This window comes from Dromaius novaehollandiae, chromosome 2 (assembly GCF_036370855.1).
Source record: "Dromaius novaehollandiae isolate bDroNov1 chromosome 2, bDroNov1.hap1, whole genome shotgun sequence".
NCBI lineage: Eukaryota > Metazoa > Chordata > Aves > Casuariiformes > Dromaiidae > Dromaius > Dromaius novaehollandiae.
Window position 1 is genome coordinate 132,928,636 of NC_088099.1, and position 25,325 is coordinate 132,953,960.

Sequence of the window (25,325 nt, forward strand, 5' to 3'; positions counted from 1 at the left end):
ATAGCTTGGCAGACTGAAAATAAGCAACACACAATCTCACCATCTGGAAGAAGTTGGGTTTAAGTGACTTGCCTGGCCTATGCAGGAGCTCGAGTGTAGGGGGAGAACAGGATACCCAGGGATACATCCAACAGGCTTAATCAAAGGATCATTCCCAGTGTCCGGCAGACCTCCCTTTACTCATCCCCATTTCTTTGCCCAAGTGCCCTTCCTAGATGAGCTGCTTCCAGTCCTTCAATCCTACCCCGTCTTTCAGTCTGACTTGCTGCTCCCATCCCAGTGAGCCCCCTTCCCAGTATCCTAGGCGGTTCTTCACTGAACCTTAGTCTCCTCAATGCGGCATGCCGACAACAGGGAGGATGCAGCCCTGAGAGCAAAGGAGGTCAGTCTTCCTGCTCCCAGGCCCCATGTCTTGCTACAAGCTTGTCTGGAGAAGGGTGAAGTTGTGGTGACAAGTAAAAGGTATAGTTATAGCGCCTCATGGCCTGGGCAGCAGATGGACATTGTGGGCATTGAACCGTGAGGCAGAACTGAACAAACTTTTTCTGGGAGACCAAGCTAAAGTGTGAGGGAATCTTTGGGGACATTAAATGCTAAAATTAAATATGTTTCTAGAGAACGCGTGTGAATAGCCTTTTCAAACGCTTGTAACATGGACAGATTTAGGTAGATTTTCACAGGGCAGCAAAAGACATGTTTTGGAAAAGTCGTTTGTTTTATTAAGTGTCATTTATGAAGTCTAAACTACTAAACTTCTGGTGAATTTATAGCCACCTAGCAGCATAATTTACAATGCAATGTTTTAGGCAGCCTGAACAGAACCAGTTCTGCCATTCCCACCTCTAGTCTACTGCCTATGTATGTGCACCTTCATGCTGCCCTGATCACTGGTGCGGTAAGCAGATGAAAACCACGTTATCAGCACCCTCAGAGAGGGAGAGGTTTCCTGCCCTGTCTCAGGGGACTCCCAGCGCCAAACTACTCATCCCTCCTGTGCTTGATTTAGTCGCAGCTCTGAACTCCTTCCTGGCTTCTCTCACTTCTGGTTCATCAGGGATTTCTCATGCAGCTTCCCAGGGACCAGCTAATGTGGCAAAGCCTTTTCATTTCTTTCTGATGCATTAGCAGAATTCCAGTCTAAAGCTGTAAATCTGTTCCACAGCTAATAGTCCATGTTCCTATACAGTGCATACATTACCGTGATACGCATGTCCCTGGGACACCTGCTTTACTATTAAGACCCATCTCATTCATAATCTCCATATCAGGAAAGCATTTTCATAGAGGCATTAAGAAATTTTCTGTTGTTTGAACTAATTCATAATAAAATAATGAATATAATTCTTGTGTCTTAGGTCTTACATGTTACAAGTAGAGCTACTTTACCTGAACGCCTACAAGGAGTATTTCCCTTCTCCCCCAGCAGAAGTGGAACAGTCCATCCCAGCTATGGGGAGAGCAACCCAGGTGGTGTCCATGGGCAGTGAGAAATTTTCACACATTTTCATACTGATTTTTATTTTCTGGCGTTTTACTACTTCTGCAGTAAATTGGTGCTGTGAACCAGCATAAAACATGACCCATAAAAGCAGAAACATATGGCGACAGAAGGTTAAGGTCACACCAAGGATAACAACTAGAAAGGTCTGCCTTGCACAGCCCAGCTGGGCATATGGAGGAACCAGTCTGAATAAATAAAAGCCTTTCATAAGTCACACCCACAAATGGCCCCTTTTGAGTCTGAAAATGTTCCAACTGGTATTTGTGCATACCAGCTGTGGCACCCTCTTTCTGAGAGCAGGATCCTGTTTCTGAAAAACAACAATTAGCAAAAAGTTCATCTGAAAATCAGTCCTTTTGAAAATCCTCACATCAGGAAGTAATAATGGCAAAACCTGATATGTATTTTAAAGTCATTTCACTCTAATCAAAGGAGATAAAAATCTGCATGCCCTGGTCTCAACAACACTGGGTTAAACATTCCAACAGTTTTTTAGCTGTATTTTCAAAATGGTTAAGCAGGCCAGATGCCTAATAAGTGGGCTTCTGATGGTCCACCAGGCAGGTCACTGTATCTTTAGGGGCTTCTTTCTGCTTCATGGAAGGAGAAGCTGATGGTGTCTTGATGCAGAAATTGCACATTTTCACAATTAGTGTGCTCGGTTCTACTCTAAAAGTTTCACCCTGACTCTGAATTTCCTGAGTCTCTACGGAGCATGACTTGGGGATAAGAATGTTCCTGCAATCCATGTTATTCTAAGAATAATATTAACTCCAACTCTGATTAAAGTTATGTTTAATTAATCTTTGATGAAATAGATTTGATTAAACAACACTGGTTGTTTGGCCAGGAATATATATGTACCTGTTACGTAAAATTTCCTTTCCCTGAAGGTAAATTGCAAATTGCACTAGGTTTCTAGACCTGTTTGCACTGGTTGCAAGTTGCAAGAGAGCACTGCTTTGATATGCGTAAGAGCAGAGATGGCACAGTCAGCTCAGACTGCACATGGTTACTAGGCTGGGAACAAGCAAAGGCAGAGAACAGTCTTGGTCACTTGGACTGAAGACCAAGTTCAGAGATGAAGAGGTGACCCACATGCAGCTGCAGAAAGGCAGGGCTTGTAAAGAAGAGAGTCACAGGGAAGTAACATGCTGCTGCAAGTTACTTGCTGCCACTGGACCCAAATGTCAGATTCGGGTGACACTTGGGAAAAGGGAAACTCTTCAGAGAACTGAGCTCCTTAACATCTTCCCCAGTCACTAAATCAGCCTCTCTGATTGGGGATGCTCACTCACTGTGCTTTGGTGCCCAAAGGCATGCTTTCCACGCTGTCGCTGCCCAAAAGGCCATGCCCTATCAGAGCAATGATTTGGTGAGAGTAGGCTCCAACTCTTTAACTGCTAGGCATAACTGTTCGCTATAACTATCCATTACGTTGCATACTCAGATAAAACATCCAGCTGTTGCAAAAAACAACAGCTCATCAACAAAAGCCAGCATGAGCACCACAGACAAATGCTTTGCTTTTTGTGTTAGCTCTCTGTTGATTAAACCAACTCAAGGCCCCTTCAGACCATCAGGGCTCACAGAAAGTTTGGCCACAGCTACAAGAGGTGATTTTTTTTGTCTCTCTGCTCCAAATTTTCACACCATTTACACAACTTTTAAATCCCAAAGCTAGCAAGTGAGAGGGTCCCTGTGTGGATACAGACCATTCAGAAGAGATGGCCCACAACCGGGTAAGTCTCTCCTCGGGGACATAACAGTGGCTATTGCCCTTGCTGCTTTAATGATTATAAAATCAATGTGGCCACACTTTCGGTTTGAACTGACTATGTTTTTACTGTATTAATGCTAGTTTGCATGCTTATTACCTTGCCCATTTCAAACTTCACTGAGCTGAATCTTAATAAACAGATATATTCTGAATACATTTTGTTATTGTTGCTTTTTTTTTTCCTGACCATTAAGACTCATTATCTGGAGTCATCAGCTGTTTTGCTTTGTTTCCCATCTGCTCATACAGTACTAGGATTCTGGGATTTTTTCCCAGGGTGTACGATAATTTCTGCAGATGGGAGTGCAGTTTCCACTGTTTTGATTTTTTCCCCATGGGGTTTCATGTGGCCACTGGTGGGTTGAAAGAGAATTGCAAATGGCTTTGATTAAAGACATTTCCATATTTCAGAAATTCGTCAAATCTCAAGATTTTTGAGATCATGTTACAAGCTAGAGTCAGTGGTAGTTTTTTTCTAAGAGGATTTTCAATTCTTTACCCCTTGACAAAGACTTTGTTCCCTGAAGTAAACAAGGAGTCTTGTTTAAGAACAAATCTTAAGCAATTTCTAGTCACAGAGAAAAAACAGCCTTGCCTGTGGTTGGGAAGAAAATAGCATTCTCATTTCACTGCTGTTAAGAGCTGCAGAAATTGGAACTTAATGAGACTTTGAGGGCCAAGTCTAGTCTCCTGTGACCTCTGGTAACCACCTCATATAAAACCTTTAACTCATGTTTCAGTTAGTTTGTCATATTGAAAAGGTGTTTCAGTAACTCACCCCTCTGATTGCTAGCAAACCTCTGCTAATTTCCAGCCTAAGTATACTTCGGTGAGTTTACACCCATTTGTTCTCATGCCTATGTTGTCCATTCGCTTAAATAGCTCTTCTCTCACCCCAGTTTTTATTCCCTCTTGTATTTATAGAGAGCAATCACATTCGTTTCAGCCTTTGCTCTGTGAGGCTTAATAAACCACTCTCTTGTACAGTTTCTTGCTGTAAAAAATATGTTCTCCATTCTCCTGACCCTGCTTGCAGCTCTCACCTGAACTCATTTCAATTTATACTTGCCTTCCTTGGCTATGGGAGCCAAAACACTGCTTTCAGTCCTGAAGCCAAAGCACAAACATGTACCTGTTTCACTTGCATTCTCTGCCATCTTGGTGCAGTATTTTCTTTCAGTCAGCATTTTGATAGACTTAGTTTTCAGGTGATATCTTGAGGTCAGCATCACTCAAAATCAGAAAATGCCCCCCCCCCCTTCTCCTCTATGAACATTGCATTCACTTCTGAACATAAATTAAGTGGCTACAAAATTATTTTCTGATTCCATTTCCCAGTGCTTTTCTTCCAGATCTATAGTTCCTTTATTGATTTCTCAGTACCTCTGATACCAAAATTGCCACAGAAAATGGCACTTGGAGTAGGCAGCTTGTGCTCAGGGTAAGCCTCTCTCTCTAGGTGTAGGGTACACTCTGCAGCCTCCTTTCCCAATTTTGCCCATATATATCACCAGGTACCGCAGTTAACTACTCTCTGTTTCAAATTTGCTATGATTTGGACTAGATTTCACAGACTCATTTCTGTGTGTTCACAGAGCAAAACTGCAGGCTCTTCTCAAAGTACTGAGGCTCCAACACTAAGAACCGCCCCCCGGCCTTGCGCCTCAGGGATAAAACTGGATTTACTGCCCCAGGTAAATCCACCTTGGAGAAACAGTGCCCTCTCACGCAGCTATTACCAGGCTCTTTAAAGAGGTTACGCAGAGGAAACCTTTGCAGTGATAGGAAGTTCGACAGGAAAAGACTCGTAATTGTTCAGCAGGGCTTTTCCTCTTCCAAATGCAGAAACCCGAGAAGGCTCAATCTTCATTACTTTTCCCTTTCAGAGGAATATACGGGCTAAGGAAAGGGTCGGCCACATTTTTGGTTAAAAGCAACATCTCTGCATAAAAAAGGTTTCATGTTTGCTCATGATTTTAAAAGTTTTTGTGATGTGTGTGGAGCAGGAGGGGAAAGATTTTTAATGAAAGGGCAAAACTGCCTTAATAAAGGCAAAACTGCTAAGACTATTAAAACCAAATTATATTTAAGATGAAGACTAATGCTAGGAGCTCACATACGCCTAGCAGGAACCTCCCAGGAGTATCAGGGAACCCCAGCCATGGCCTGAGATCCTCATTGTATTAGATGCTGTATAAACCTAAAGAACCGGTAGAAAGTATATATTAAGAAAGTTAATACTGGTAGAAGTCTGTAGCCCTTTTACTAGGCCTTAGACTTCTATAAAGCACGTAATTATGCTTCTTAAGTGTAGTCTTTTACCTTAAGTTAGGTCAAAAACTAATTTCAGAGGAGGAAGAATCAAAGGAGATACTCATAGGTGAAAATCTGTAGAAGCCGTGAACTTTTCACCTCTAACAGCTAGAAATGACCACAGGGTACAAGATCAGATGGTTCACTTAACTGCCGAGTAACAAAATTAGGCTAAAAGTTAGATCTGGTCTGCCCAGAGGCAACATGACAAATTAGATTCATCCACTTGCCATATTGGCATTAATGCACCTTTATATTAGTGAACAGATTACAAAAGAAGGCTTTGCCTTGAGGCAGGGTTCTCTGCACTGAACTAATTTTCAAGCCAAGGTTCTCCCCTGAAGGCACAAAGAGACCTCGCTTCTTTGCGGCCGAAGATTTGATCCGCAGCAAGGATTTACCACTAACCTGTGAACAGCTCTCCACACTTCAGAACTCAAAAAGATGCAGATTTCTGTCTATGAAGCTATATAAATTGTATACTCTCTGTTTGTATCTTTGCAACAAAGAAATATTTAGTTTACACCACGCTAAAATCATTCAGTGTGCTCCATTGATAATATTGTCAAAAAAAAGTTCTTTTAAAGCCAATTCTTTGGGACAGACTTTGTAAAGCCATCCTGGCCCCCAGTCCTGGCTGGGAGTCAGTGGTGAGAATAGCTGAATATGCAGACGGCCACATCTCTCCATGCCAGGGCCGCGGTCCTGGTGGGATCATACACCCACAGTCTCATGGCCCTAGTGTCGGCTGTGAGCGTGAGTGTTTTCAGCATGAGGCTTTTCTCTGCGGCTGAACCAGTGCGGAGTCGTGCTGACCTGGGAGGGAGCTCGACACGGGAACGCCTCCCTTCTCCCTCGGAAGATGAAAGGCTCTTAAAATTAATTGCATGACATTATGGCTCATCTCTCTTGTCAGGTTTGATTCTGCTGTGACACAATGACGGCGGCTCCCTGTCACACCGAGCTAGGCCACGTCTCCGAGCGCCGCGCTCCTCCAAGGCGTCGCCGCGCTCTGCACGGGAGGCCGTTTGGCGGAGCGCAGCAGAGGGGCCGAGGCTCGCGCAGGTGCTGGGCCGGTGCGGGGCAGCCAGCCCAGCCATCGCTCCTCGGCTTTCCTGCCAGCTCTGCTGTCGGCTGGCGCTGGCCGTGCTGTGCTTCGCAGAAAGCCACAAACCTCAGGAATCTGCGTTGGATATCATCCCCTCCTCGTTCCCTTCCTCGCAATTAGTGCAAATTTCTGAGGGCTGTAGTTTCCAGAGCTGTAATTTTAGGCATTCAGAGCAGAATGCGCAATCACTAACTCAGAGACCCTGCTTGCAAGAGCAGCTTTACTGGGCTTGCAGGGAGAAAGTGGCTGCAGAAGCTCCTGAACGAGCCTAACGCCTTTTTCCTTTAGAGGGCAGCGGTGTTCGTCACACAACAGCTGCGTTCACAAGGAGGTAAAACCATCATCATTAACAACTGGGGTCAGCAGGCACCAAAGCAAGAGCAGCTAATAGAAAACAGGACTGAAGTGATGCTGTGGCCACGCTATGTCATACCGAAGAGCATTTCACTGTGATATACTTTATGTAATACTCTGTGCAGGGACTCATTAATTTCCCTTGTTTTTGTTCACAGTCATCAGTAATCAGACAAGTAATTAGGGCTCCTCAGAGGGGCCTTCCTTTCTCCTGCCACATCATGATGGCAGTTTGGGCTGAAGCACTCCTTACTAGCAGTGTTTACCAAATTAGCTACTGCCTCTTTCAGAGCCAGATGAGCCCTTCCTGTCAGATTTATGCCAAAGCTGTTAGCAAAACAAAAGGAGAGCTGATTTCAAAAGCAGAACTCACCTCTTCATGGGCTTGGGTGAGGCCTCCCGCTCCAGGTTGGAGGACGCATGCTTCACATGCATTGCATTGTAGGAGGTGTGAGTGTATTCGTTCTCATCTCCATAGTCGGGCCCAAGTAATGTTCGAGCCCACGTCCCCATGTCGTAAGGAGGAAGCGTCCCCCCAAATTCAGAGGGCAGGCATTCAGGGTGAATTAGCTGGTGAAGGCTGTTCAGATTGTTACCATGGAGGAAGATCTTTAAAAAAATAATAAAAAGAGCGTTCAAAGTCATCATCAGTTCCTTACTTGAGTAAGTACGATAATAATGACACTAATGATGTGCGCAGTGTCATTAGCTGACACTGCAGTTTCAGGTGGGAATTTCAAAACACTCAGCATGCGTTCAGGCAGGGGAGAGGAGAAGGATTAGTTTCTGTGTGTATAGGTGAAGAATTAGGCTGGCGCTCAAAACACTTCTTAAAACCCTGATTCGCTTACTTTTGGTGCATGACACTCACTTTCTTAAGTACCAGATCAGGGAATGTGGAAGTCAGGGATAATAACTTATTATCACTACTGTAAGAAGATAGAGACTTGTACAAAGAGTGGCGAGAAGAAAAGGGAGGTAGTAGAGCCTACGGAAAGAAAATATGAAGAATATGTCCTCAGCTTCCGAGAATGTAGCCCAGCTCGGCACCCAGCCACTGACGTTTCGCAGTGGTGTGCCATTCTGCTGAGCCACTTCACGCTGCTTCGGTTGTCGTCTGTCGCTCTAATCCCTCTTTGCTCTCAGACTGGTACTGTCCTTAGCCTGCATGATTTGCATCAGACGCACATACCCCAGTCAGGTTCTGGGGCCTTCTGAAAGCTGACCTAGTGTTTGTTTCGTAGACTCGAGATTGCAAATAGACAAGAACAACAAGTCACATGCATTTTGGTGGGGAAGGCCTACTTCTTCCGCAGTGTGAGCAAACGGGCTGAAAGCATGGAAGTTCTTGTGGAAACCAGTCAGTTAGCACTATGTGGTCAAAGTCAACTTGCTGAAGAAGCAAAAAAGGAAATTTCACTCCCACTGATAGAGTTTCCATTGAGCAGAAGTTTCACCCTCTGTTGGCGACTTCAGCCATGCCTGGTAATACCTCCAGTGTACCAATTCTCTCTACCCATGAGCATGTCCCATTAAATGATATCTACACTCTGTTAGTGATTGCAGCTCTCCTGTGCCTGGCTCAAATTCTGAAAATAACCCACCTCTGCTGAGTTATTGATTCAGCCAGACCATTGCAAACTCTAGCTAAAGTTTTAGTAATAGCCGCAGTTCTCAGAAGCCACTTGAAAAAAATCAGAGAGAAAAAGAAGGAAGCAAAGAAAGCAGGCAGTATTCAGCCATTCCAGATCTGAGCATCCTGCCCCCCACTCCCACCCCACCCCTCTAATTACCCTTTTTCTTGTCTTGTCTTTGAGGAATGGTTTGATTAGTGTGTACAAGGCATGGATGTACCAGGGCTGGTTGACAAAATGGACTCCTCCAAAACGGGCAGGAAAGCTGTCCTACGGGAAGAAAGAAATGGAGGCCAGTTAATAGATGCAGTGCTTTAGTCAGGCAGTCAATAGGATGAAAGTCAGAGGGAGAAGTCTGCCTCTTACCATCTGCAACAGCGAACAAGGACTGGGCTTGGCTGGGAGGAGGCAGGAGGGAGATAGAAAGAGTCAAAGAAGCCAAGAAATGCTTGCATCACTTTTTTCTGTTAGCAGAGACAGTCCCTTCTCCCCTCCATGCGCTAGCACATCAATTGCTGATGCTTTAAGGTAGACTCTCCAGACACGCTGCCTGAACATTTTTTAACTCCATCAGGGCATCTGACTTTGCCAAGATGGGAAGTGAGACAGGGCTGATGAACACAGCTCCCTTGAGGGGAAACTTTCTAATTTCTCATTGTGTTGCATAACGAAAGTCCCCAGTTCCCACGCACGTTGCTACACACCGCTCACCTTTTCACCCTTCTGCCTCCCTGCCTCCCTCCTGCTAAAATCATCGTTACAATGGCTGACCTTTCAGGGTGAGCAAGCAGCATATTATGGGGAGGAGGATGGGTGGGAAATGCTGATAAGTGAAGGTGTTGCGAGAGAGCACCATGACGGCACCATGGAAACTGGCAGAGGCAAGTGCTAGCTACAACGTTTTGTACAAACACCCCCTGCATTAACATTCAGGTAGCGTCGTCCCGGGGAGGTGTTTGCAAAAGCATCCTACTCCGCTCAGGCAGCGTGGCACAGTTAATAAAAGAGGAGGTTGCTGGCGCATTTTAAAGGTTACTGTATATTGTGACGGGCATTTTGTACCTACACTCTCATCTAACAAATGTCAGTCAGTCAGCACCTTCTTACTTGCATAAATAGTAGGATGGCCACTGTTCCTATGTGTAAAGACACGTCCAGAGAGAGGAGCATTGCCTGTCTCTCCCCGGTGAAGGGCGATCCTGACAGAGCCTGCATCAGCCTCTGAGTGCTCATAACCCTTGTCACTCACCATTTAAAGAAAGATTATAATCAGATCTCCTCCTTCGGGCCTTTGGCTTTAGGACTCAGGCAGCATTTATCCCCACCACAAAATTAGCGTCGGGTATTATGGGGCTTTCTTTCGCCTTTCTCTGAAGAATCAGATATTGAGCGCGGCTGGTGAGGATATGGGGTGGATTTGTGAGGTGATATGGAAAATCCCCTTACACACCTGCCTGGTATAGCTTCTGCACAGCTTCAAGGTCAAATTATTCCCCAGATTTAGCACTGTGTCTGCGTTCCATCACCTCTGACTACTGTCCTCACCCAAGTCAGGTTGGCAGGACCCTTTATGCTCCTCTGTAGCACAGGCCATGCGTTACCACAGTGGTCATCTCAAATTGCACTCAATTAATGTTTGTGAGGGGCCACAGGCATTAAGTGATACCTTTGTCCCCAGCAAAACAGTGCTGTAAGCCACTTATACCTGTAACATGTCAATTTAACTAAAGTCATTACAAATACCTGTCTTTCTTTGATTCTCTGTTGCAAAAATGTGGCTGCTAAGCCAGTATGTAGGAGGCCAGGCTCGATAACATAACAGGTAGTCCCATTTTAAATTCCAGAAAATTATAAGCTGGGCCTTTTAAGGAAGACACATGCTCTGTTAAAATGTGTTATTGCTCATTCACTCTAAAGAAAGATGACTATTTCCATTGTTACTAGGATATTAGTCAGAATTTAGGGACATGGCTTTGGCTGATATAAATTACTGTAGTTGTAGTGACTTCAGCAGAACTGTCATGAGAAACACCAGCTGAGAATCTGGCCTTTATTCTAAGTTCGCCCAGAAAAATCACTGACAATCAAAATTTGAAGCAAAGCCAAGTGACTTTCTATCCTGTGATGACTTAAAATTGGGTTTTAGACCAGACCAGAGCCAAGAATGCCCATCTCATGGGAAATTCATATATACAAGCAGTTGCTTTCCTCCCACATGGGAATGAAAATTTAAAAATTTGAAGCTTTTCATGGAACAGCAGAAAAAAAAAAACAGATAGCCAAAAACAAATAACAGAAAAGAATTAATTAAGAGATGTCAGAATGTTCCAGCCACTTTATTCTCCATATTTGTCTAAGCAGGTGCCATCCCACAGGCTGTAGGCCTAGGATTGAAGTTCTGGAACCTTTTGCATTTTGGTTCATTTTTTGCACTATAACACTATAGGTCAGTGTAGGAGATACAGTCTGTATGTGAAGCAAGGGACAGTAAAGACATGAGAAATGGGAGGCACAGGAATAACTCGACGATACAGAGATTTACACAGACCTGAAAAAGAAGAATTGTTTTGCCTTCTCACTGGAAAATACAGATGACATTAATCACAATCTTCAAAAGGAAATGTCAGTCAGACTTCATTTCCAAGGTGAAACTGTTTGGCTTAGAATATGTTTGCCAGCCTTAATGATACCACCTTACCCCAAATGCACTGAATGATGACAATCATAGGGACCAGTCAGAGGTTTAAATTGGCAGACTGCCTCTGGAAAGGGTTTATTAAGGAAAAGTAATTACTTTTTTACACAGAAAATGAAATTTGTCTATTTCAAAATGAATTTGAAAAGTCTATCCAACAGAGATTGTTGAGTCCATAAACTAGATTTGGTCTGGTATATTGGTGGATAAAGTATTACAGGAAAGCTGCTCGTGTAACAATTTTATTTAAAGGCAACTGCTTTATTTTCATTCTGAAGATACACCTAAAATGCACAAAGAACCTTGAAAAGGCAGAGTGATGATCAGAAAAAAACAAAGACCATTTTTGTGTGTGTAGCTTTCTGCTGATTTTTATTCCTTGCCCTACTAAGCACAATAAGCTCCGTTTGACTTTCAGTCCTCAGTCCACCTGCATTTGTAAGGCTGTCAATTAGAGCAAGGACAAAAGTATAATTTTTTTTAACAAAATAAATTTGATATGGGAATCATCGAGACACTGTTTGGAACCCCAACATACCAATTTTGCAGAAGTCCCTAATTAGAGCAGAGTTGCCTTGGAAAAGAAAGCCCTCGTCTGGAGGTATATCTTGCACAGCTCCAGCAAGATGTATGAGACCTTTCCCACACTCCACTTAGTGTCTCTGCTGCTTTCCCTGGGGCAAGGTGAAAGAAACTGAAATTGATTTTCTGCTGGAGAGCTTTTGCTTTTAGGAATTCTCTTTTGATTTCTCATGTCTTGTGATTCCTTGGGAAGGTGTATTTTATAATGAGGTACATTTTTTGGAGCCTATTGTGAAAAGGACCCTGGGATCATGGAGCCTTTTCTTAATCTGATTACTTGTGAAAACTCTACCCAACCAGGAGAATATATTTACATTTCATTCCAATGGCATAAATGAACTAGTGAGGAAACTATGGCAGCTGGGGATTGGTCTAATTATTTGTGGGTACTATTGTCATCTTATCTGAAAATCAGACTGGACATATTTGCATGCCACTCAGAGATGTGACTGCAGTATGTGCAAATACTTCCAAACTAGTGTCAATCTAGCTAATGTGCCAGTGAGCAACAGGAGGGGAGAAACAGCAAAAGGATGCGTGATATCTCCTTGTGCGGTTAGCTCACCCCAGAATGGGACCGGGTCTTCTTCACTGAGACCTGAAGTGAACTAAAATAAAGAAAACACCTACCCATGCTGCAGCTACACCTTTCCTAAATGTTGTAGCCAAAAGAGAGACAAAATTGTCAAGACACAGGGTTTTGGTTATTACTATTGATTGACTGAAAGTGGTGCTAGAGATGGGTCTTTTCTTTTGCCTGATCTGTCTTTTTGACTTTGTATGTGTTTATTCTACTCTTTTCATTGATTCTCCTCCACAGCATCTTCAAAGAAGAAACAGAACTGAACACTTTGAGTGCCACAGTGAAGCTGCCACAGGCCTCAATACATCTGTTGTTTCAGATTGTCAAGTTTTCTCCAAGCTTGAAGATCAGAAGAAGATATTATGGAGATCATTAATTCCTCCTCCTCCCAAACCTCCTGGTCTATGAACTCTCTGAACTGAAATGAGTCTGGGACTCAAAAATCTCCTATAGTAATGCTCTGCTAAATAGCTTGGGAGGAAAAGCTATGAGGTGAATGAGAGACAATTTTTCACTGTTTCTGCTTCATCCTGCCTTCACAACATCTATTTCTTTTGGCATGAGTATGCCTCAGAAACCTTTTACTGTTTTGTTTTTCTGAACTCCTTCATTCTGAAAATTAAAAATGAAAATGATTTTCCAACACTCAAAATGTACCTCTCCTCACACCGAAGTGCAGCAGAAAAGCAAAACAGTCTTTGGAATAGGATAATTAGAAATAAGTTGAGCATGATATCCATGGCTGATGTTTTCAAATTGTATGAACTGGCTTAACAGAGAAATGATCTGAGCTCAAAAAATAAGTTAGAGCATATTTCTAGATTTGGAATGTCTGGATTTTGGACACAAACATCTCTAAAATGCTTTCATAAGTTCTACTCTTTGCAATCAGGAAAGCAAATACACATTTTGCCATCCAAATGCACTTTAATCTGGACCATACTGCCTGGTTTAATACAAATCAAAGTATAATTCCCTTTGAATGAAAATTATTTCCCTTAGATTCTGGAAGATTTCAATCATAAACAAAACTGTTTAAACTGAAGGATCATTTAAACTGAGGATAAAAACAGCATCTTCATGCCTCTGAGCTTACATAATCAGTCCCTGTGGTGGATTAAAGCTCCCACAGACAGTATTAATAGCTTAGTAAGATTTTATTAATAGTTCAGTGATAGTTTCTCCCCAGAGAATTTCCGGGAGTGGGTGATTTCAACAGATTGGTACAATCAGGGCAGGAGGCTTTTAGCTCTCGATCTCTGGATTCAAATTTGGCCTCTGAAATAGCAGCAGCATTTGAAAGTTGTTCTCTGGGTGTATGGCTTTGCCAGATTTTGGATAAGTTGTGTCTATTAAAAACGTGTCCCTGAGCACATTTGAATGAAGGCATTTTAACACCCTTGGCGTGGGCAGAGCAGGTTGTCTTTTAATAGGTGTTAAGAGAGGTGAAATGTTACCCCCACCACTATAGTTTCAGTTTCTAATTTTAAAGCAGCTCCTAAGAGAGGAATGTTTAATTCGGAAAACCCTGAGGCCAGGAGGCAGCAAGACGCAGCAGCAGGACCCGGGAACAGCGGGGTCGGAGGCTGGACTGTTCCTGCGCCACCCCGAGCAGTCCCCGAGCACCCGCGGCAAGCGCTGCCGTTGCTCGTGTACCTGCTCTGAGACGAGGCACCTTCAAATCCCCATCCGGACAAGTTTCTCTTGCTTCTGTTATCTCATTTTGGTCCCCTGTGTTTTTGAAGAGATGGGGATGCAAAATTAATGTTGCCAGTGGCAATAGTAGCAGACTCGTTTGCTTCTACCTTGGCATGCCCTCAGAGTACACAGAGCTTGGAAATAGCTGCAGAGTAGAGGGAAAACCATTTAAAAAAAAGGCATTAGTGCTAACAATATAGCAGTCTTGACCTGTTCAAACTACAACTGTAAAAAGAATTCTTGCAATCAGGGAGAACTCATTAATTTTGCTAAGCTGTGAATGTAACCGTTCACAGCAAAATGCTCTCTTTTCTTTGACTTATAGAGTAGCAAAGGACTGGAGCAAAATCAGAAAAATATGAGCGTTTGGTTTATTTTTACACTGCATACCCACATATGTAGATTAGTATGCTCTGAAGTACTGCTGTCAGGAAAACAGAACTGAAAAATGAACATTGGGATGCATTCTCCTAGAATTTTTCATTATGTTTGTTCTCTCTCCTGCTACACTTGATAACTTTTAAAATTCAGTCATTTGCAGTGGGTTTCTCCCAGTCATTATTGCACATTAATGAGGTCCTCCAGAGCATCTGTTCATGGGTGTTGGCAGATGGCACCAATAAATCAGGTTATAGAACACAGATTTGTTCAGTAAACTTTGATTTGTCCTGATAGAATCATGCTGTCATATCATCTGGTCTAACAAAATAACTTGTAACCGTGGGGCAGAAGGAAGATTTCTTCACTGCTCCTCTACAAGCAGTCCCTTGCTGAACCAGCTCAGAATAGTTTAAGAACAGGGAATTTCCTCAAAGCAGTGACTCCTTTGGGTTGACACCATAGCCCAGTACTGCTTTTTGCTTGACATGTGCCTCTGTTGATCTCAAAGTGCTTCACACACTTGAGGTAGAGACTGAAGCTCTCTCATGAAGAAAGACAAGTCAAGTAATTGCAAAAGGAGCAGCAGGTTCATTCGGGGGGTTGGTTCAGGAGGTACACAGAGAAATGAGGAATTCAAAAGGTGATTCAGAAACAGCTATAAGAAGGTAATGCCCTGACACACTGATTTGTAAGTAGCACATGCATATGTGCAAGTAGGGTACCAGTTGTCCCAGCTGCAGCCACATGAGCTGTCATATTCACAACACCTTGCTCTAGATTGGGCCAGATGAGGCAAGGCAAGATCAGGGAGCTTCTGACTGAGCAGAAAGAATGAAAGTCACACACCAAGCTAAGGACAGGCAGCTTGGGTCACAGAAAGAGGAGGCAGCATGGAAAGGGATACACGTGTCCTGGAGGCTATTTTTCGGAGTCAGTTTAGGAACTAGCTATGATTTTAGCAGCCAGCTCTAGCAAATTGGGCTAAATCCTCTCCAACATTGTCCTGATTTTTGGTGTAAACTGTGACTCGGAAACACTTTCATACCTAGCTCTCTAAAGTGAGGGTGACTGCAAGCTGAGTTGCTTCTATTCCGGTATCTCACTGATCATGAAAGCCTGAAATTAGTTGTGGGGGAAGGGAAAAGCAGTAGGAAGATCGTCAAAGCTAAAAGTAGTCTAGGGTTTAATTAGAAACTGTAAATGCACTGGGCATGGTGAAAGCCTGTCCTCCAGGCTTGCTGAATGAATGCATGTGCTGCTTGCTGAGGTGTGTAACCACAAGTAGGCTGTATTTAACAGTGCCCCCAAGCTGTTGAGGCAAGGGATGGCTGTGACCGAGCAGCTTCGGTTCTGCATTTGAAAACATCAGAATAGCAAAGGCTCCACACAAATGCCAGGTTTCCTAGAGGAGTAACATTTCTCTGATCCTTTCCCTGATTTGGGAGCAAAAGTAATGCTGCTTGTGCCTAGTGAGCTGTGTGGGTGATGTGCAACTTGGCCCAGGGTTCATCTGGCAAACTGCTGCTCAAAGGTCAGCACTGGCTTTATCCTGACAACATCTTTCACTGAAAACTGTAAATAGTTTGTTACTTGTTTAAAAAGATTTGGTTTTCCTTCCTGAAGACACTCATAGGGCTTACAATGCTGCCCAGTACTAGCCAAACATGGAGGTCTTGTTCCATATTAGTAATGTTTCTTTCCTTGTCATCCTATAGTTATGATGATTGCACTCACTTTCTTCTCCCTACTTTCCTAAACCCTGCCCCTCCTGACTGCAGCAAAACCTTCTTGACCTGAGACAAGTTGCTCAAAGAAGTGTTTTTTCTTGTAGCCAGATTTTGCTACAGGACCTTCCAAGATAAAATAGCCACAAAAAGAAGGAGCATGTCCAGCAGTGAAAGTAAAAGTCCGCATTAGGGCATCTGTAAGAAAACACCACCCTAATTTCCTTAGACATGGAAAAGAAAAAAAAAAAAACCCTCACAGAGCTCTGAGATTAAAAATGTTGTAATGGAAAACTCAACCTGAAAAATGCTCTGTTTTAAACACGCATTTTTGGAAAAAGAATGACTGAAGGATTATTTTAAATTAGAAGTAATTTTTAAAAGTTAGCTGTAAACAAAATTAATTAGTACTATTAACAGCTGTAGCCAGAGTATGCAATTTTCCCTATCTGACCTGATTTAAACCTCTCTCTCCCTGGCTATTTCTATTTCCATAGAAAGGCCTTGCACCCATCCTGAAGGCAATAGATCCACGGGACACTGTAGTTTGAAGTACAGAGTGTGGAGGATTTAGTGCAGAGAAGATGACATTGAGGCAAATCCACTGGGATTTAAAAGACTGGTGAAAGGAGAGAGTCAAGTGCATGCAAAAAGCAAAACATAAAAGGATAAACTACAGCAGCTCATTTCTTGTCCGACAGACAGTGTAGGAGTTTTGAAAGAAAAACGCTCTCCGGAGTCTCTCTCTTTAGATATGCATTGTTCTGCTGAGGCGTATTGCTGGAGAATCTGCACCATGTACATAAAACATTTATTCCATATTTTCTTCACACTGCCACTTGCTATATCTGTTTCATCTGTTCTTTGCCAAAAAAAAGCCCTGCATCTGAGTGAAGTGGCCAATGAAGGCCAAAATGTCATAATGAGGACAAATCCCACAGCACTGCCCAGAGCAATGCCCACAGCATTAGTTAAAGTCAGCCAAAGAAAAACAATTAAAAGAGGTCTTGTGGCACTTGCCTTTCATCTCAGGAGACCTATTGACTTTGCAGCAAAACTTTCTGTTTTGCCTGTGAAAGTGCCAAGGTATTATATAGAGATCATACAGTAGTATTAAACTTGTGCTGTGATTGAAACTTGATGACGGAGAAAAGAGATTCTGTTATTTATAGTGCTGGGTAGCCTATTTTGTGTTGAGCAGGACTCTGCTCTAACTTGGCCTGAATGAAACCTAGAATCTTCTTAAAGCTTTTGTGTGTGCATTCATATATAGAGAGAGGCATGTAAAGGGATTATAAACTATTATTGTGAAAAGATTATGAACTAGCACAGATCATAAAAATTTTGATGAAACAGGTTTTTTGTTGGCATTTTTGGACTGACTGAAATCAAACATTTGGCAGAGATTATTTCCTTTCCAGTACATTTCTCTGCATCTAGCAAGAAGTTACAAAAACCCTTTTTTGTGTTGACTTCACATACGGCTACTTGAAGGGATATTCTAGGCTTCTAGCACCCATTTTCTCAAGGCTATTTACTAAACTGAAGCTGGATTTACATCTTATTTTACTGAAAATTTCAAAATTTACCCTTTTTTTTTTCAATTAGAACCCCACTTTAAAATAGAGGGTTTTCCTCCACCTAACCTTGCACAAACCCATTTTTAACAATTTCCATGGTCGCTGTTGTCCTTGATGAATATACCCTCGGTGAAGACATCTTTGCAATTCTTTTTTCTCCTTCAACAGGAGTGTGTGTGTGTATGTCAGGATGGGTTAGGAAAACTCTGTGACTTCTTTTTTAAAGGGAGGCACAGTGCTAAATGCCTGTGCAATGCTTGAAACCCAGCCCTGGGGGCATTCAGTAAAAAGCAACTAATGCTGCATTAGATAAGCACCTGGCTGCAGCAAGCACCTTTGATTGCACTTCATGTACAATCTTTTATTCTTCAGAGCAATAGGAGCCTAGGAAAAAGTTAAAGATTGGTTTATATTATTCACATCATTCAATCTCTATACTTGTTCTAACATAGTAATAAGATTACTATACTTTCTTATCCCTCCATGCTGAAGTGAAATTTGTTTCATGTGTTTGTGGTTCACAAAGTCCAAGATAGTCACATGGCTGAACTGACAGGAGCAGACCAATGTGTTGGCTCTGCAATAAAATATAATCTCTTTGTGTCTGCCCTTTTGTGATCTCTCTCTCTCTCTCTCTCTCTCTCTCTTTTTTTTTTTTTTTAATAATGCAGCAGCCTGGTAATAAGAAACCTGACTGTAATTGAATGTCCTTGAAATATGTTTTGAGAACAAAAATATATATAATTAATACTAAAGATATATAGCTTTCCATTGTGGAAAACATTTTATTTAGGAAAGCTGTTTTTACAGTGACAGCATTTTAAGCTTCATGACATTTTCAGCACCCTGCATTTAAGAAACAAGTATGAAAGCCATTTTGCACTGAGGAAACTTGTGCAGAAACAGTACAGAGAACACTGATATCTTTCCACCATGATGGATTATTTCATAGTAGCAAGCATTGCTCGGAGCATCATTAACATTTAAGACTGTTTAATGTTCCACTTGCAAGTCATTGTAACTTCACAAAAGTTTTAAAATTTGGGCTCAAATGACAAGAAGCTAGCCAAATTTTTGTGGGGGCAGGGTTTTTTGTGGCAGGAGAAGGGAATTGAATGTTTCTCCAGGGGGGTTGAGGGAAAAAATACTGTTTTCTGCACTTCAGTAACATTTCTATAACTACTTTGTGGTGGAGGTTTAATGCCCAAAGTCTTTGGGAAAGGAACCTGGCTTTTGACATGAGGTTTTCCTGGTGCAAATGGTTCTGCTGTCCAGTGAGATTTTGTCCAGATTGTCAGACTTTCTGTGTGTGCAAATACCAGAATTCAGGCAGGGAAGTTCTGAGCTTGAGATGTTTCATAAACTGGACTAGGTGTAGTGATACTCTCTTGCCTTAAAAGCTATGATCGATCAAACCCATTAAAGTTCAATAGCTATATTCTCCCAAGAGACTGTCTGAGCTCTGCATGCCACAACCCAGACCTGAGGGTGGAAGGTAAAACTATCCCTACCATGGTTACTCCTAGAGATATTGTAAAACATAGATGGAGGCAAGGCCCCAATGAAGCTATACAAGGTACTTTGATACTGGAATTTCTCTTTTTCTGAGCACTTGGCTTTGCCCTTTTAATGTTCTTTTTGTGTTGCATGAACCACATAAAGCTGTGCTAACAAACAGCTGATCCAGCTCATCACATAACTGCTAAAAAGCTAAGCTGGCAGCATTGACTTACATAAACTTTGTACTCTGCTACAGACAACACCTGTTTATACTCTCTGTAACAACTCTCTCATTCCCACAGTATAACTTCCCTTCAGTCCACATTTCTTATTCCTCACTTCCTTGCCTTAGCCCAACCTCAACTCTGACTTCAAAGCAACTTGATAAGATAGCACTAGGAAAATGATTTCTGCTCTCTGTGCAAGTGGAAGGAAAGCAGGGCGCAAACTTCCCAGCCTTTTCATTATCATCGACCAATGTCAGAGTAGAAGGATAATTCTAGTACAATTTTTATCACTTTGGGCTTTTCTATATTATCATCTTCTCCCACTGCAGTTCCTGAAAAAAAAGGAGTCTGAGGAGTACTGGTAAGTTTAATGTCTGAGTAGCCTCTGCATTGCCTATCCGAAGAGACTATCCTTAATTGCATTTTTAGGCAGTGCAGTGTCAGTCTGCAAGCTGAGAATTCCTCCATTGTTCTGTTTTACTCTTAAAAATTTTTCTAAGCACATGAGGAGAAAAATGACTTCTCTGAGTTTTCTAAAACTTATCGCTATTGGGAAGGCATGATATCATTTCTCATCCACCTCAGATCCAAAAGCCACACATCATCTCCTCCTCTCTCTTTTTATATTGGAGTAAAGTCACACATTATGCACTGTTTTATGACGTCTTAAAAATGTTAGGCTTTTTCCACCTGGAGGCTGAGGCACATATGGGATATGCCACCTGTGGCATATCCCTTGATGTCATTAAGTTTGCTAGGTAGATACAGGGCAACCTGTAACTTCTCCTATGAAGGATTCCCATGGAGAACTCTTTCTGCCTGAAGGCATGCAGAACTGTATCCTCCATGTTTAACTCCAAGAATTTTGTTACTGCTCACTGCTTGAGTATTGAGGCATTTTCAAAGCATTGGTAATCATTTACCTTGACTTTAAGAAGGCTTTTGGCATGGTCTCCCACATTGTCCTTGCAGTAAATTAGAGAGATTTTCTCTGGAGAGGTAGAATACAGTGTGGGCAAAAAATTGGTTGGACTGCTGAGATCAAAGTGTTAAGATGAGAAGTTCAAGGTCTGTGCAGTGGTCATTTACTTATGTTTTCTCTCTGGGTTTGATCCAGTACCTTTTAATGTCTTTATAAATGACCTGGGCAACAGTAGGGAGTGACTAACCTTCAGCAATTTTCAGATGATATCAGGCTGTGGGGTGCAGCTGATATGCTGGAGAGTAAAGGGACCTTGATGGGCTGGAGAAATGGGTTGCCAGGAACCACATCAACAAATGCAAAGTGTTTCATCTTGGACGAATCACCCCAAGCAACAGTACAGGCCAGGCACTTAGTGACTAAAAAGCAGCTTTGCAGAAAAGGACGTAGAGGTCCTGGTGGACAAATTGAATGTGAGTCAGCAACGTGCTCTTGTTGCAGAGAAAGCCAACCATGTCCTGGGCTGCATTAATGAGTGTGTTGCCAGGAGTTAGGGAGGTGAGCCTTCCCATTCAGCACTTGTGAGACCACATCTGGAATGCTGTATCCAGTTTTGGGCTCCCCCAGCTCCCCAGCTCCCCAAGAAAGACACTGACATGCTGGAGCGAGTCCAGTGGAGGCTACCAAGATGGTAAGGGTGCTCGAGCACACAGTGTGTGAGGAGAGGCTGAGGAAACAGGGCTTGTTCAGCCTGGAGAAGAGAAATCAAAGGCAGGGATCTCACTACTGCTCGCAGCTACCTAATGGGCACTTACAGAGGTGGCAGTTACTTCTCAGGTAGAAAGGACAAGAGCTGCAACAGTGAAAAACTGAGCTACATTTTAGGAAAAAATTCCGTAGTGAGAGTGGTCAAACACTGGAACATGTTTCACAGAGAATTTGGGAAGCCCCATCCTTGGAGATATCCATATTTCAACTAGACAAAACCCTGAACAACCTGATCTAAATTCAAAGCTGGGTCAAATTTCAAAGTTAGCCTGCTTTACGCCAGGAATGGGACCAGAAGACCTTCAGAGATCCCTTCCAATGTAAATTATTCTATGACCATGTGGTATTTTATATGTGTGAGTACATGCACATTGGAAGTTGTCACTGTTCTTGCTATGCAATTTACCTGGTCATCTTCCACACTTAGCATTGATTGACCTCTAGGGACTCAGTGCTTCAGGTTGCAGCCAAGTTTCCATTTAAAGCTGAAGCTTTTACCATCTTTAAAATATGCCACAGAATTTATTATAGACTAATGGGCAGGAAGGCAATGTTTATTTAAGATATGCTTTACCACAAAACCCATATTATGACCATAAATGACAGCAATAAAAAAAAGAAGATAATCTGTTCAGGCCAGAGCAAAATCTGTATCACTAATTCTCTCCATCAAACCTTTGTTCCAGGGATGAAGGATTTTTTTGTTATCAACAATGTGCTGGGAGAACATGAGTCATCAGAAAAGCTGCATTCCCTATTAACTGCTACAGTTTTTCACACATGCCTCAGTGAATATCCATCCCACCTGTATCCATCAGCTTGATTAAAACCTCTCAGTTATTGAAACTGATAACTGGCACAGCAAGGTATCAGAGCTGAGGAAATAGTATTCATTTATGCTGTTCACTGGACAGCTTTTCAGTAGTGCTGGGTTATTTCTGGTAGGAGCACAGCCAGCAAATTAGAAAGCATTTGGAGATGGTAACTGAAGCCAACATTTGTCTGCAAGCATTATTGAGAAGTTAATGATACTGCAAAATGCATTGCAGATGCTTGACCTGGGGTGCTTTTTTTTCCTTTTGTCAATGATACAGTTTTGTCATATATGTGTAACAGGGCTTTTTTGTACCATACGTCTTTGCACAGCAATTCAAGATAAAGGCCACTTAATGATGCACATATGTAAACTCTGGTTTACATGAATATCTTGCTTCCCCATCTCTACTGGCAGTCTGGCTGGAAAAGTCAGTTCACTGCTTATTGTTGCCATCCTCTCCAAAATGTTAAGACCAAACATTTAGCAAACTTCCTTCTTTTTTCCCCTTAATTCTCTGTCCTAGCACTACATTGTTTCAAGTTTGAGTTAAAACAAGTCTTAGGTTCACTCTATCATTGGACAATCTAGGAGGGACTGCACCATTAAATGGGCTGTGCTATTTGAACTGGTTGAGTTGTAAAGGGGCTTAAGTTACAAAAGCCTGCTCAGTACAAAATCCATCACTGAATGCATCAAATTCTTTCCTTAAAGTGATTACTGAACCACCAGTGTTCCTAGGAATAAACAGCAAGGAAGTACCCTAAACAGAAAATAGTAAAGTTAAAAGTCTTACCAGAACTGAAATTCTTTCAGACTATGGAAGATGGTTGGAATCATTTGCTTAGCACTTCAGTCTGTATCTACAAGCAAGAAGTGCCACTAGAAACGTAGCTTTTTTTCTGACAGAGAAGGCTAATTATGAAAGATTATTATAGCAATTTAAGTACTACTATCAGGGTAAAATGAGACACATTAGTTGTGAGTTTTCAAACAGACATTAAAGAAAAGAAAGTAAAAATAAAATGGTGTTTGATAGAAAGTTAAAGAAATAGATTTGTGATTTTGGGAGTCAAATGAAGTTCCAGATAAGATCACAATTAGAATCTGGGAAAAAATCATTCAAGGAAACATCTAGTGAAATACCTAGAATTATCTTTTGGCAAAGCAATTAACATTTGCAAGACAAAGAAGGACTTTCCTGAAGTTTAGGCAGGTTAGATGTTGCTTTGGCACTGCAGATATGATAAGAACCCCACAAGTGCTACCCCAAATGACACTGAGGTAGGAAAGCATAAAGCAGCCTTTGCTGGAGTCCACGAAGTCCATCACACTAAGGAAACTCAGAGCGGACAAACAACTCATGAAAGATAATGCCTATCATTCAGCAAAGGATCACATCACTTCATAGGCATCAGCAGAGACCTCTAGAGAAAGGAAGCAGATTTATTCTTGGGAGTGATGGACAACAGCACAGCAGAAGATGAAGAGACTGTCTGTCTAAAGGCCACTGGAACACGGACTGGTTTTCCATGAGGTCTTAGGTGCACCAGGGACACCAATATCAGCATGAAAAACAAGCCACCGATGGTAGGAGTCAGTGAAGCTCTGGTCTTATAGAGGTAAACTTGAATTCTTCACAGAATTATGTTAAGCAAGTGTTTGGATAAAGAAAAATATAAAAAAGTTAAAATTTATAGTAGTACCAGGAGGAAAAAAATATTTATTGCTGGGTTAAAAATATGCTGTATTTCAGATTCATTCACTGGATGGACAAAGAATGGCAGCAATTAAAGAGGAGACTAAGGACGTTTTTGGGGAATACAGGAACTCTTCAAGGAAGTATGGAATAGAGATGAAAGGGGTGAGATGTTCCATGATTCATCTACTGAGGAAAGTTTCTGTTGCTGTAATTCAGGCTAAAATAAGAGAAGGGTAGGCCTTTTGCTCTAGGGGCAAGAATACAAGTAAGAAGAAGTGAAGGTAGTGCTCTTACTGATCATATAAAGAGCAACAACTTTTTTGGAAACATTTTATTTGCATATGAATTATATAAAAAGGGCATCTTCTGTAATGTCTTTAATTAGAAACTGAGAGGGCAACAGCACTCTGGGAAGTGGCCTCGGGAAACTGGGGCATCCATTTGTGCACAACTATTACATCTTTAGGAAACCATTTTCTCAGAATGGCATTGGGTTGTGCTTGTAGCCAGAATTTTTTCATGTGAAAATGCAACACTTGTTTGATGGTATAAACAATACTAGGTTGTGCATAAATTATGTTAGATCTGGAGAAAACTGTAGAAAATGCTGTCTGGAGGCTTCAACTAGCCCAGAAAGGATGACAAATTCTGACATGAACTAAACAAATAAAAATGTAAATTTGACAGAAATACCTAAGAAGAATCCAGAGAACATTGCTGAAATACCATCCCCAACATACCCCTCAGATGGGTAAACTGTAAGGAAAATTTCACCTAATCAAAGCTGCATGGATCAGCAGCTTGAAATGGCTATTGAGAAAATACATTCAGGAGGCATAAGTCAGAAACGTATCTGTTTTTAGCATTGTGAAATTACAGTGGCACCAATGACACATGGGAGGTCATATGAACACTGAAAACAAGATGCCTGCACTTGCCAGCCAGCTGTCAGAGTCACTTTGGCCTCGCAGTTGTCTTGAGACTGATAGAGCAAAGCAACAAATTCAGTATGGTTTCTGAAATGATGCTAGGGCTGATAGTAGTGGGAAAGAGTCATGCCAATGTGCGGTGGACTCATCCCAGATGCAATGAGAGTGCTGCACCAGATGGACACAAGCAGAGGAGAAGTAGTGATCTCTTCTCCAGTTCCCAGAGGGAAGAAGCATGGAGGTGATTGCTGGAGGCAGCAGGTAACCATGTTGGCTGAGGCAGCTGAGCCCCAGGACATGCTACAGCAGGAGCTAAAGGCTTCAGCCCTGGCAGACAACAGCAGGATGAATATTACAACTGAGATCCTAAGGTCCTTGTGACAGCACAGGGCAATTCAGCAGTTAATTGAACATTGTTAACTAATTGCTCTTTGAGATTCTGAATAGAATTAGAAATCAGTGGGTATCTGTCTAGGAAGAAAAGTTGTAGGAAAATAGAGAACTTGTAGGAGGATCCTAAAATAGCCCAT

General features: G+C 42.1%; 1 protein-coding gene across 1 annotated transcript in view; it reads right to left on the bottom strand.

Moving 5' to 3' along the window:
* Positions 1-25,325, bottom strand: part of CLVS1 (clavesin 1) — a 101,335-nt gene that overhangs the window by 11,468 nt on the left and 64,542 nt on the right. The window contains exons 4-5 of the mRNA XM_026113922.2: positions 8,850-8,960; positions 7,430-7,665 (exon numbers count right to left, since the gene is read on the bottom strand). Coding sequence (XP_025969707.1) covers positions 7,430-7,665; positions 8,850-8,960 — 347 coding nt within the window. The remainder of the gene's footprint in view (positions 1-7,429; positions 7,666-8,849; positions 8,961-25,325) is intronic.